This window comes from Sphaeramia orbicularis, chromosome 5 (genome assembly GCF_902148855.1).
Source record: "Sphaeramia orbicularis chromosome 5, fSphaOr1.1, whole genome shotgun sequence".
Classification (NCBI taxonomy): domain Eukaryota; kingdom Metazoa; phylum Chordata; class Actinopteri; order Kurtiformes; family Apogonidae; genus Sphaeramia; species Sphaeramia orbicularis.
In genome coordinates this window covers 27,784,699-27,798,938 of record NC_043961.1, presented here as the reverse complement: position 1 = coordinate 27,798,938, position 14,240 = coordinate 27,784,699, and the positions used below count along the sequence as shown (strand labels likewise).

The window sequence follows — 14,240 nt, the reverse complement described above, 5'->3', positions numbered from 1 at the left end:
GATTTAGAGATCAGAATGAGAAAGTAGTTCGGGCACTTTTCAGAGAATGACTCTGGTAAGAAGAGAAATATAGTGTGACAGTGTGTCTTGCCACTATGCTATAAGTAAAAGAACAGTATCAATAGAAAAAGACAAAGACAAAGTCAAAGGTCCATTGTGTTTTTCTGGGAGGTGGGGGCCGTGGTTTTTCATTGTTCCCTCTCACCCACCGTGGGTCAGGATCAGGAGCAGGAGGAGCTGAGTGGAGCCTCCATAAGGCTGCTTTACATACACGGGACTAAACAGGTGACAACAACAACAAACCTGCCCAGTCTGTGCGATTCCAGCTGTGGAAGTGCGATGTCTTCTCCCGGCGCCACCACCAACCCACTGAACATCCAGGCGTCCAAAAGAAAAACCAAGAAGAAACACTTTGTGCAGCAGAAAGTGGAAGTTTTCAGAGCGAGTGACCCGGTGTTGAGTGTGTTGATTTGGGGAGTCAATCATTCGGTAGGTATGTGAGCAGCATTGAGTCTCATTTTAACTTCGATCAGCCTGTGCGTAAAAACTAACCATTTCTTCCGTGCGTAATGATCATGCGCAGATTAACGACCTGTGCCAGGTGCCTGTGCCTGTCATCCTGCTTCCAGATGACTTCAGAGCCAGCACCAAGATCAAAGTGAACAACCACCTCTTCAACAAGTACAGTGCACCTCTCAGCTCAGTCTGAATCATTGTAGGAACCTTCATCCTGCTTCCTGTGATTGCATTTTATGTGTGTGTTTGTGTGTGTGTGTGTGTTCTTTTGTGATTTATTCAGCTTTTCAGAGCTTATCAGAAAATGCAGACCCCTTTTTAAGAACAATAATGAATTACTCCACTTTAAAGCTGCAGTTATTACCCCCAACAATAGCAACACCACAGCCAGAGAGATAAAAGAAATAATAATTGAGCTTGTATGGCCAGTGATTTGTTGTATTGTGTACAATTAGTGCCGAGTTGTGATACTCCAAGGCTGGAAGTGCAGCATAATTTGGCTGGTGGCTGTGTGACACCCAACTATTAATAAATACAAAAAAAGATAACAAGTTGATTTAATTAATCTAAAATTACTTTGGAGCTCACAGAGGAAAATAGTATGTTATAAAAAAAAATACATGAGAGGTGTGCTATACACTGTGTCTACTGTGAGGTTCAGTTTCTATACACATCCAGTCTATAGAGTTTAGAAAACCAAGTGGCTTTCAATAATCCTTTAATCCATTCAGGAATCCAGGTCGTCTAAAGTCTTATAAGCAGAGGCGGACAGAATAATAAAAATATGTTTTCTGAAGCTGAAGAGCTTGTTCCTTGGTAAAGTTTACTCAAGTGTTACAAAAATGATTTGCAGAAACTCTCAATATGAAGAAAAAAACCTTGAAAAATGAAATAATATTACGGTGACTTGTTAGCCTCTCGAAAAAAAAGCAGCCTTTCAGAAAAGACAATGATGAGGCTAAAGGAGCCTGATAGTGAAGTGAATTGCGGCACCAAACAAAAAGTGAACATGAAGGATGAGTCTAGCCAGGGTCATTTATTGTATTTTGTTCTGTCTTTGTGTCCTCTGTTTCCTGTCAGCTCTTCACTATCTCTATAATTAAAGGGGAAAAAAAGGTCTAAAAAGACGGTGGGAACATCTCAATACTCACTATTAAACAGTCGAATAATTTGGTCTTCTGTGGACATTTTGTCAATCATCAGGGGAAACATTTGTGATGTAACCTCATCATTGAATTTCCATTTATTATCCTGGCGGTTGTTTAGTTTGACATTTCTATTTCATATTCAGTAGTAGTCCAGACCAAACACATACACAGCTAGGACATAATAGCAGCCATGTTTTCTCAGATATTACAGAATGGTACATGATACAACATGACTAAAGCAGTGCTTACATAACAACTGAAATAACAACCCCTAAAGCTCCAAAAGATGGGCGATGTGTGTTTTTATTTGGAGTATATGATATCTGATATCTTGTGTAGGGTTAGACTGGGTAAACTGCAAAAAATGTAACATAGGTACAACTATTTGTCACCACATCCCCTGAACTCCTCAATCTCTCTTAAGCTAACACTGTGCAAACTAAATTGCGGAGGTTTTGTACCCTGCTCGGTTACAAATAACAGCCAAGCAACGTAAACTCTATACATAGATGTGGATCATATGTATAATGCAAAATGTGATGATGTGCCAAATGATTCCTCTGGTCATTAGGTATACAAAAATGAAGCCTGTACAAAGCCAAACCAAGAATTGTCAAAAAGTTTTACAGCCAAAAGAAATGTTTGACAGATTTATTTCAAATAATGTGTTGGTGTAAATAAATAAAAGAGACAATTCATGCACAGTTCAGTACAGTCTTGACCAGCCTTGAAATAAAATCCCTTATCCGAGACCAAGCTAAAATGTGAACAAAAACAAAAGAAAAAACAAACACCAACACCTTCAAAAAGTGGTAATAATAGCAGCCATATTTTGTCACATATTACACAATGATATGCCACAATATAGTAGGACCAAACCAAGAACTTAAATAACAAAAGTGTTAAAAATGATTACAATTTTAAATGTGGGAAATGTGTATTTTTCTCTTGAATTTCTGATATCTAACGTGACAAAGACTGAGAGATGTCTTTCAAAGCACTAGGGTCAGACTGGGTAAAACATTACATAGACCTATTTGATCTGTAAAAATATATTGTATCCTCCAGAGACCCAGCAAGAAAAGAAAAGAAAAACAAAAATGTATCTGAAAATCATGATACTGTTCATGCTGTTTCCAATTAAGGCAATTATTTAATGTAAAAAAGGCAAAACTTTTACTTTCCTGGGTCTCAGGAGGATATTGGTGCAACAATTTATCACTATAAGATAATGATGCAGTTCCTACAGTCCCTCAACATGTGCAAACTAAATTAGATAAATGAGGTAGAAGTGTATTATATGTGGTTAGTGTCTGGTTAATATGCACAATGTCTTTGGGTGAGGAGTGATGATTGTTCTTGCCAGTAGGTAAGCAAAATGAAGCCTGTGGTGTGAACAAATACATCAAGCAGGGCACAAGTAGTTTAATGTGGTTCATAAAGTGGACCTGAAACCGGTCTCGATATGATCTCCAGTACAACAGTAACATGAGCATTTGTAGTTTTTGTGCTGCTGTGTGTGAAGTTACAAGTCTGGAGTTCAGTCTTGTTTTATTTTTTGGTAAAACGTCTTTGTTGTGCAGAGAGAATCTTCCAGGACAGTTCAAGTTCAAAGAATACTGTCCACAGGTGTTCAGAAACCTGCGAGAGCGCTTTGGGATTGAGGACCAAGATTATCAGGTATATACAACACTTTAAGTAACATCTGTGTGTATTTAAAGAAAAGGCTGAGACATAGACTCCAACAAACACAGCATTTAAGAGTTTTTGGTGGGGTTTTATGTTGTTGTCGTAAAATGCAGACACTTTCCTTTGCATGTGTTGTTTTGCTCGTTTCTATATTTGCATTTCTGTGTGGGACATTTGCATTTGCCAGGTGGTGCACAGTGGTCATCCTCTGAGCTCAGCACACATTTGCTTAGCACACAATTATAGGAGGCATACTGTATATGCACTCAAAAGTGATACAAAGGAAATATAAGAAAGCTATAAGAAAGTGGGACTGCACCTTTTTATAAAACAGTTAAATCTGTGACATTGATACATCTGACTCCTAGAATAGAATAGAATAGAATAGAATAGAATACAATACAATACAGCATAATAAAATAGAGCAGAATAGAATAGAAAAGAATAGAATACAATACAATACAATACAATACAATACTAGACCAGAGCAGAATAGAATAGAATAGAATAGAATAGAATAGTCTTTATTGTCATTGTGTGTACAGTGAAATTAGGAGTGCAACTCCAGTCAGTTCAGCAATATGTACATACACCAGTGTTCCAGAAATAAGAGTAGAGCAAATGTAAACTTACAAAAACAAAACAAAACAAAAAAGATTAAGAAAAATATAATAATAATAATAATAAAAAAAGCAATTTATCAAGGCAACATAAAAATAGAGCTTAGTAGAATGAAAAATGAAACTGGATAATATATGAATAAGCACAATTTACAGTATTAACAGTATGAGTATCTATGAACAATATTAACAGTATGTATATGTATCTATGAAACAGTACGTATCTCTATCAGTATTAACAGTATATATTTCCTATAAAAACAGTATGTATACCTATGAACTAAGTCTATATAAATTAGTGCATTTATTTTTGCTAAATATTCAATAGATATTGCATCATTATTGCAGGACAAAAGATTATTGCACCGTTATACTTATTGCACATGATTCACATTTGAGTGATTATTGCACATTATGGGAAGTGAATCTGGGAAGTATTTTACTGTTTTGAGATGTTTCTTTGTGGTGATATGACACCGGTGTAAGGGATGTAGATGGAGCTGGAGGACGGTGAGTGATGATTGATGATGCTGGTTCTCAGTTGTATATTCTCACCAACAGGTGTCTCTGACTCGCAGTCCTCCATTCAAAGATGAGGAAGGACAATGCGAGGGGCTGCTCTTCACATCATACGACCGCACTTTGGTAGTAAAAGAAATCTCCAGTGAGGAGGTGGAGGAAATGCACAACATCCTCTCTGAGTATCACCAGGTGGGACTGACACAGTGTTAACCACTTTTCACCAGTTTCAGTTCTCTTTTCACACTAAACAAAATATATTGAGTGAATTCTTCTGTTCTGGTTGATTCTATTAGTCACATATTAGTCACTGAGGTGCTCTGGTTGCCATGGCAAAGGTTTCATAGCATTGAAACTGACAGATGAGTGTCTGAATTTTAATCACTGAGTGACTACGCAGAGTAATGACAAAAGAGCAAGACCTTTTTGGACAAGTTATATAAAAATGCCCAATATTAGAGTTTTCTACTTTAACAATAATTCTCCAGAGACATTTAATTAAAGACTGAATCCTCTTTTTCATGACAAGTTGCTCCACATCACTTTAGATTCAATGTAATTTTGTGTAGCTATAGTTAGTGACAAAAATATGTAACTGAACTACAGTATCATTTAAGTACAATGTTCATGGTGTTAAATTGAAACATATATTTTTTTAAATAAAAATTTAATTTATAAAATAACAGAGTTGAACACAATCATCCATATAAATGTTGGAAATTCAATAACATATTACTTATAAAACTAGAAACATTACTGAATAGTATTAACTTGTCAGGAATGTAATCAAATGTAATATGTGCTGTTCTATTTAAAGTAGTTACATGAGTACATTTTGGACAGAGTAATCTATTACATTTCAAAACCTCTCCAACAATCCTGACAGAGTAGTCTGGTACATTAAAATGTGATTTTTTCCACATGGTAAAGTGAAAAGCTTTTTTTTGTTTCAGTTTTTTTTTTCAAGACTTAGAGATGTAGAGATGATGCTCAAGGGCATATCTGTGTTATTTTCTATCTTTTCAAACAAGCAATTCACTTAGATTGGGTCTTTTTTACTTGTATTGACAGCAGAAAAAAGGACAGAAGAGATCCTTCTGATGCTTTCCTGTCATTCACTCTCATTTCACTGCTGTTTCCTTCCAGCACACTGCCACCTGTCATGGTGAAAATCAGCATCAGTTGTTGATTGGTTGTATTATTTATTGTCATGTGCACAAAGTGTCCCATCCCCATGACTTTACAAGACAACCAAATACACCTGCAACAGTCAAAACATCCCATCACACTTTCCCTCCAGCTGGGATGTAACAAAGTGCCTTTTTGTTATCTCTTGGCAAATAAAATTCACTACAAATAGAGTGCTAAAGCAGAATTCTGTTTTTTTTTATTAACACGAATGTAGGACATCTCTGAAGAGTATATCCCTTATTTCATTGTGGATATTACATTGTTAACAGTAACTAGTAATCTAAAATGTGTACTCCATATTGATATTACAACCTCTAAACAGCAGGTCTACAAAAACTATGTATCCACAGACTGTTTAAAATCATTGTTTATACATGTCTAAAGTATGGTGTGATCATGTTTTCTCCAACAAACAAAAATTCATGGCTAGTTATTTTTAGCTGCTTTATTACATTATATTGTACAGTCTTCATGTGCTGCACCAGCTGATGATTCACATTATATCTGTTTTAGCCCAGCTCTGTTTTTAGACAGAACACAGCTGCAGTGGAACCACATATCATCTCTAGTTTTCATATGGCGTTTGTTCAAAAGATCTGTTTGGAATCGTTCTAACAAGGTCAGAACTGTCACAGTTTAGTCTGAACTATGGATCAACAAACAGCAACTTAGCAAAAATAACAACATCACATAACAAGTGGTGCCCCTCGCATGTATTGTAGCTTATTTTGGCATTGATCCAGCTGATGTCATCATGTCTATGCATGTGCCAATGTCAGCATATCAATTGCCTCTATGTATGTGCCAAGTCTGAAGTAAATTGAAACAAAATTGATGTTTTATAGACATTTGAAATTTCGCCCATTATAAGTAAATGGGGAAAAAAATAGATTTTAAAAATTCTTCAAAAATTTGAACTTTGATCTACTGTTCCCCAAATGTAATCAGATCTATTTTGGGTCACTGGCAATCTATAAACCCAATTTGTATGAATTCAACCACTAGTTTTGCTGCTAGAGTGTTAATAATCAAACAAACAAACAAACCGAACCAAAAACAATACCCCTTGCCTCCCCTTCGGGGGGCGGGGTAATAATGTTATACCTTCGTAAGCTTCATAATCAAACTCACGTGTATAGAAGAAACACTGTGATTTCTCCATCAAACTCCATTCTTTTCACCTACACCTGTGTCCACTGGTGAAAACAACAATGGTGTTTTTAGCTTTTATCACTTTGTCACTTTTTTTTTTTTTTTTTGACTCTGAAAGTTGTTTCTTAGTGGTTCTCATTCCATCTTGTCACTTTTGGACACTTCGGTCAAAAGCCCTGTGGCATTAGTTTAATTTACCAGGTGAGACCAGCAGAGTGACTCACTACTTCCTCTAGTGGCCTTATTAATATATATATCTAAGCATTGGATAGTTCACCCACAGGGAATGTGAGCTGGGTTTAGAGCAGGGGTGTCAAACTCATTTTAGTTCAGGGGCCAGATCCTCCCAAAATGATCTGAAGTGGGCCAGACCAGTAAATTAATAACATAATGTTATATAAATAATGCCAACTCCAAACATGTCAAGGTGTTTTATAGTGAAAAAAATAAAATTACATTATGGAAATGTTTGCATCTATAAACTGTCCTTTTAAAAATGTGAATAACATGAACAACCATGAAAAAACTGAAATATTATAAAGAAAAATAAGTGCAATTTTAACTATATTATGCCTCTGCTTATTATGTGCAAACATGCATTAAAACTTACAGATCACAATGGATCTGCAAATACATAAAATATTTTAGTAACTGGCAGAATATTTGTAAAATTGCACTTACTTCTCTGAAGATATTTCTAATTTTTTTCATATTTTTTGTGAAAGGCTAGTTTGTAAATTTACACAATTTCATGTAATTTCACTTTTTTACACTAAAACACAGAGGAAAAATTTGGAATTGTCATTATTTGCAGGTTTTTATGATAGTATTTTACTGATCTGACCCACTTGAGACTAAAGTAGGGCTTTATGTGGTCCCTAAAGCAAAAGGATTGACTGTTAATATCTTAGTGTAATTTTTGCATTTCACAATTTCATCCTGTGGGCCAGATTGGACCTTTTGGCAGGCAAGATTTGGCCCCCAGGCCGCATGTTTGACACCTGTGGTTTAGAGGGTCATGAGACAGGTTAGCTTTACCCTACTGATGATGTGTTGATGCAGTAGTAATATATTGGATATATTTATATCGATGCATATCAGTACAATCCAATTCAATGTCATCTTTGGCATATCTTTCTATAAGATTTAGAGATATAGAATTGATGGGCATAAGTATATTTTTTTGTGTTTTTAAACAGATCAAGCAGGTTATTTATACCAGGTCTTTCGGTGCTTTTACTGACACTATAAAACTGTACAGAGACAAAAGGACAGACGGGCTGCTTGTCCTCTTTTGTTTGCAGGCTGGTAAAGGATGTCAGGTAGCTCTGTCTTGTGTTTTCCCATCATTCACTGTCATTTCACCACTGTTTCCTTCCAGCACATTGTCACCTGCCATGGCAGTACGCTGCTGCCTCAATTCTTGGCCATGTACAGAGTTACTGTGGAGAGTGAGGACACCTACCTGTTAGTGATGAGGAATGTGTTCAGCCACAGACTGCATGTCCACTGGAAGTATGACCTCAAGGTGAAGCCATGACTGCTGATTATTAATGAGACCAAAATTATTATAACGGGTTTATTTTAAAGCCCTTATTTTTAAAGATTATGTGATATTTACAGTTTGTATTAAGTGGTGAAGATATGACTCAAAACTTCCTTTGTGTTAAACAAACAAATGCATTTTCACTCTCGATCATGTACAAAAACAGTGACCTTCAAGACCTTGTGACTGATGAAGACATAGTTTCATAAAATAATGGGAGGATTTGGTTGAAGAGTAACCTAATAGTGTGACTTTTCCTTCCTCAGGGCTCTCTGGTATCTCGTGAGGCAAGTTTTAAAGAGAAGGTGAGATCACATGAAAAGTCCAATAAAGTAAGAAATAATAGTGAATTGCATTTCTCCATCTGTAGCTGACTGATTAGTCATTTGAGTTATTGTCGTGTCCAATCCCCATGACAACAGGAGTAGTTAAATCATCTCATCAGTTTCCTTACAGCTCAGTCGTCTCATAGCAAATAAAATTCACTTCCAGATAAGCTCCCCTCTTGAGGCTCATCTTTATTTTTGTATAAATGACGTCCTTCTTAAATGAAAGGTGTCTTACTAATGAGTACATCTCTTATGTCCTTGTCGAATAGGGTGTAAAACATAAAATGTATCTCACGTTCAGTCTCACCTTTCTCACATAACAGATCCTGTTGTCCTCTAGAGCACCAGTAAAACCTACTGGACTCTTTGACCACTGATAATGTTCATGAATCCAAATGAGGACACTAGGATCTTTGACTTTTTGTTTAAACTATATTACAGTAAGTTTATACAATACAGTTTGTACAATATGTCTAGAGACCACAAGACGGATTTTCAAGCATTTTCCTTCTAATGACTTGAATATCACAAAATAGCCAGTTGTGGAAAATGAATGGTAAATCAGTCAAATAAAATAAAGATTTCAACTTATTAATGGAAGGATGACCATTTAAAATGTCTCATTTAAATGTCAAATGTCTAAGACTCAATAGCCTTTAGGTGATTTAATAGAAGGGTCTAATTGCAGAAATAGAATATCCATCTGTCCATCTACCATTCATCCATCCATCCATCTACCATTCATCCATCCGTCCATCCGTCTGTTCGTCCGTCCGTCCATCCGTCCATATGTGTTCATCAGTGTATAATTACATGAAAATTAGCCCTTCATATCTAAAAAAGGAGCAGACTACTCCTCACAGATCCACCATGTTGCTACAGTAGTTTCCTCTTCTCCTTTTCATAGTGTTAGAATACCATAAAACAGCCTTAAAGTGCATTACTGTCACCTTGTATTTTTGAGAGTGACAAAATAAACACTGACTCTAACAAGGGACCTCTGTATTATTTGCAGCCACTTTAGATGAGGATGTAGGGCAGTCAGTCAGATAGCACTAAATATTACACACTGAACCTTTAAATATGCTTTTAGGGAGTATCTGATCACACATATTCACAAGTTTATTCCAAAGCCAAAGCATTTGACATTTATGTCTGATGTTTGGTGGTTCGCGTCCCGTATCTCCAATAACAGCCAAAACGGAGGTAAATTTATGCGCTCCCCAAACACCAGGAGCACAGTCAGCCACAAGACACACATATGAATAATAGATCTTTATGGAATCTCAGGTTACTACATTGCTTTACTTTGTTCAGTAGTGAATGTGATGCAGTAAGATCATGAGCATACTGAAGGAGATTTACTGCTCACATTAACCTACTTGATGTGTGATGTAATTTAGCTCATACATAAGTAATGAATTAGATCCTGCGGTACCAGCTTTATACGTTTTAAAATCGTGAATTATACTCCTGAACTGGTGAGATAGTTTTTTTTACAACTGTGCAGGAAAAAGAGTATTAGACCACTAAACAGGTTTCCTGTTCTACTGACATAAATGTTGCTCTGTATAGTTTAAAAGTTGGGCAATTTGGTCAAAAACGAAACAGCAGAGGCTTATACAGTCTGGTTTTCAGAGTTTGGATCCAGCTCTAACAATAATGGATTTTTCCAGTACGACTCATCATATGTTACAATGATAAGATTGCCATACTTTTTTCTCGGAGATCAGAAACCTCTTTATGCAGGCACAGAAGAAAATCTAAAACTGTTTCACAGGCTGAGTAGTATCTCCTCTAAGAAACCTGACCTTACTATGAAGTGCACTTTTAACTACTAGCTGCAGTGTAAGTGATTTTGATTTATTCCTTGAAAAAAGGGCGGTTTTAGACCTCAGTAAATGACAACTGTAAGTGCATAAAAGGAGATTTAAATTATATCCATAACTCTTTGTTATATGAGCAGAGTGTGGAGATGTGACAAGGCTTGGATCAGCTGTACCACAGTCTTGCTGTATTTGTCAAATATGCTGCAACTCTCAGTGCAAATCTGAGAAATGTACTTATTGAAAAGCATGACGATAGCACAGGATGATATTTCACTTTCTCTATCATGGTAAATAGTTATTAATTATCCATTGTATCAAATGTAATTTAAAGATTAGACTTTCACCAATCTGATGAAGCAGTCACATAGTGATTGGCTGTTAAAAGAACATCAGAGCCCTTTCTGGTTGGCCTGCAGCAACTCTGACCTAGATATAAGACCGATAAATAGCTGGTTGAATAGATGGAGTTAAACGACTGCAGTGCTGAGGAAACCTTTGATCTTACCAACTGGGTTGATCTGAAAAACAATATTCGGGGGAACAGTTCTCAGTATTCAGCAGAAGTCACATTTATATTATTGCAAACATAATGGCTCATTATTATGTATAGTGAGAAAAAGGCATATGTATTTCAATTCATGTTATATTTCCAGGTGAAAGAGCTGCCCACTTACAAGGACGTAGACTTCAGGAATAATATGCAGAAACTTTACGTGAGTGATGAGGAGAAGGAGAAGATCATGGACAAGCTCAACAGAGATATTGAGGTAAGACATTTATCTCACGTCGTTATTGCAGATCTGTGGTTTCAGTGTATTTTCTCGTCTGATTCGTATGTGTGTGCAGTTTCTGGTTCGGATGAGGATCATGGACTACAGCCTCCTGCTCGGTATCCATGATGTCGAGCGGGCCGAGAGAGAGGAGGAGGAAGAAGAGATGGAGTCGTCCTATGAGGAGGAAGAGGAGGATGAAAACGGCGTGGCTCCTGCTCCAGTCTCTACTTCACCTGAGGGGATCGCTGGCTACATGAACTCCTTCAAACCCATGGGTCCTGGGGAGTTTGACCCCTATGTGGATATGTATGCTATTCAGAGCGCTGTAGGTGAGTAATGACAACTGATGGTGAGTGGAAGTAGGTTAAAGAGGCTCTGTGTCCTGTTTGTGCGTTTTACAAGCTGTAAAATCCTTATGAAACAAAAAAGGGAAAGTAGTATAGACTGCAGTGTACAACATGCTGTTAAAGGTACAGCACTTCACAGTTTGAATGAATTTTGGCATCATTCAGCACAATATACATCATTGTTTTTCAACATTTTGCAATTCAGGTGGTTTTAGAGAAAGGAAGAATTCTACCCCCTTCTCTAGGCACTGTTTTTGGCCTGTTTAAAATCTTTTTTTTTTTTTTTTTTTTTTAAAGAAACAACCCCTATATTTACCTCCGCCAAGGAGGTTATGTTTTTGCCAGGGTTTGTTTGTCTGTCTGTCTGTCTGTTTGTTTGTCTGTCCGTTAGTGTGCAACATAACTCAAAAAGTTATGGACAGATTTGGATGAAATTTTCAGGGTTTGTTGGAAATGGGATAAGGAAGAAATGATTAAATTTTGGTGGTGATCGGGGGTGGGGGGGCCCACGGGGGGGGGCCACTGATCAGCCTTGGCGGAGGTCTGCGCTCTCCGAGTGCTTCTAGTTTACAATATTTTTAAGTACTGATTGATTATGTTCATTTTGTCATTTTCTTATATTAGATTAGCAATTCTTCTAACAAAGTTAGTAAGGGTGACACACGTGATCACACGTCAGATGATGTTCTGAGGAAGACTGCAGACATTGTCGAAACATGTCAGCAAGGCAAAACACTCACTCTTACTAAGTTTGGCGCAAAGAAGAATTGCTAATCTAATTTCAAGTACTGGTATTTAGCAGATTAAAGAGTAGTATTATTAGTATTTTAAAATATCATTATAGGTTTAGAATATACATTTTTCAAACAACATTGGGCATTTTTGTGCTCATGGATGAGAAAACATAATGATATACTCAGTTGTGAAAAAAGCGGTGGCTCTATGTCACAAAGTGAGAGTGGTTTGTAAAGGGCTGTTGACCTGGTTTTGGGACTAAAAAAATATTTGATGGTGTCAGAAATGTAGCTTGACCATCTGACAGTGATACTGCTGCCCCAGCCTACATCTAGTTAAAACCAACAGGAAGTCAGCATGAAATAACACATGGATCAACATGACACCTGAGTGTTTGTAGCTAAAAATACAAACTTCAACAGCCTGTACAGCAAAAGTGTCAACCCAAGTTGGCCTGTCTTCCTGAGGCACAACCAGGTGCTCATTCTTCTATTCCTTCTGATTTTTTTAAAAAAAAGTTTTACTCTACATATTAACACCACTATTGTAACAGTGTAATCATTACCTCATTGTTTCATTGTACTGCATTGTAGCCTGAGGTTCAGTAAATCTAATCATCACACAGATGTCGTACCCTTGTTGACCAGATCTATGTGGTACAGTGTGGCTGCCGATAAACTGAAACCTCACAATCTGCAGGATTTGTTAGAGAATTCAACATATAATTAACATGTACATTCATCCTGCAGCCGTCCATTCTGATTGATTTGTGGTTTTTCATAGAAAACAGTCTGGGCACCTCTACCCCTCAGAAACCTCATCTCATGCTAGGCTCAAACAGTTAAGATTACAGCAGAACATGTAGATCAATGTTACTCACCAAATGCTGTGAATCACTTCCTGTGTAGGTGCACCCCAGAGGGAAGTGTATTTTATGGGTCTGATTGACGTGCTGACGCAGTACGACACCAAGAAGAAAGCTGCTCACGCTGCTAAGGCTGTCAAACACGGGGTGAGAGATGGGTTAGTCGTTACACTGTAAAGTCAGCATGGATCCCTGTCCTGTAAGGTTTAGAGGGTTTCTTTTAGTACAGGGAATCTCAAATCGACTGTGTTTGTGTGTGCTTTGCAGGCAGGAGCAGAAATCTCAACTGTTCACCCAGAGCAGTATGCCAAACGTTTCCGAGAATTCATCACAAAGATCTTTGCTTAGTTCAAGGATTCAGTCAAGGATCATGCAAGTATCAAAAAAGAGGAGTTTCATTATGCAATATTCACAGGATGCCACATAAAATCAACTTGAAGAAACACTGGAAATTTTGTTAATTGTTAAATGATTTATATGTTATGAACATCTGCTTTATTTTGAATGAAGAACAGGAATTTGTAAACAGATTGTATTTGCTGAATAAAAAGTTAAATCAGTGGCTCATTGGGGGTTGAGTTGTGGCTGCGGTGATAAAAACAAATTTCTCAAAACCTTAATTACTGTTGTGTTGCGCTTTCAGTTGAAGTCTTTCTTCCCAAATAACCACAACATTGTTCATAATTACCAGCTCTTACTCTACTATTAATTTCCACTTTTGGTCATTTGTCTATCGGATTCAGTGCGTGAACTGCTTAATCCTGTGGAGGGAGTGTATTCCAGCTACCAACAGGGCTGACCTTTCACCATTCACTCCCACTGTCACTCATACGGTGGTGGAAAAATGTTTTTGGACACCCTTAAAATTTTACATAATCTCAAATATTATCATGAAATATTTGCAGAAATACAGTCGCAGAAAAAATTATTAGACCACTCCTTGTTTTCTTCAATTTCTTGTTCATTTTAATGCCTGGTACA

At 37.0% G+C, this 14,240-nt stretch overlaps 1 protein-coding gene across 1 annotated transcript; it reads left to right on the top strand.

Annotated features, from left to right (window-relative positions):
• Nucleotides 1-221: 221 nt before the first annotated feature.
• LOC115420200 (phosphatidylinositol 5-phosphate 4-kinase type-2 gamma-like) lies at nt 222-13,879 on the top strand. The gene is made up of 10 exons (XM_030135458.1): nt 222-489; nt 584-681; nt 3,248-3,344; nt 4,535-4,684; nt 8,217-8,363; nt 8,648-8,686; nt 11,193-11,306; nt 11,386-11,641; nt 13,303-13,406; nt 13,527-13,879. The coding sequence occupies exons 1-10, from the start codon at nt 340-342 to the stop codon at nt 13,605-13,607; spliced, it is 1,236 nt and encodes a 411-aa protein (XP_029991318.1). The 5' UTR covers nt 222-339; the 3' UTR covers nt 13,608-13,879.
• Nucleotides 13,880-14,240: the final 361 nt, after the last annotated feature.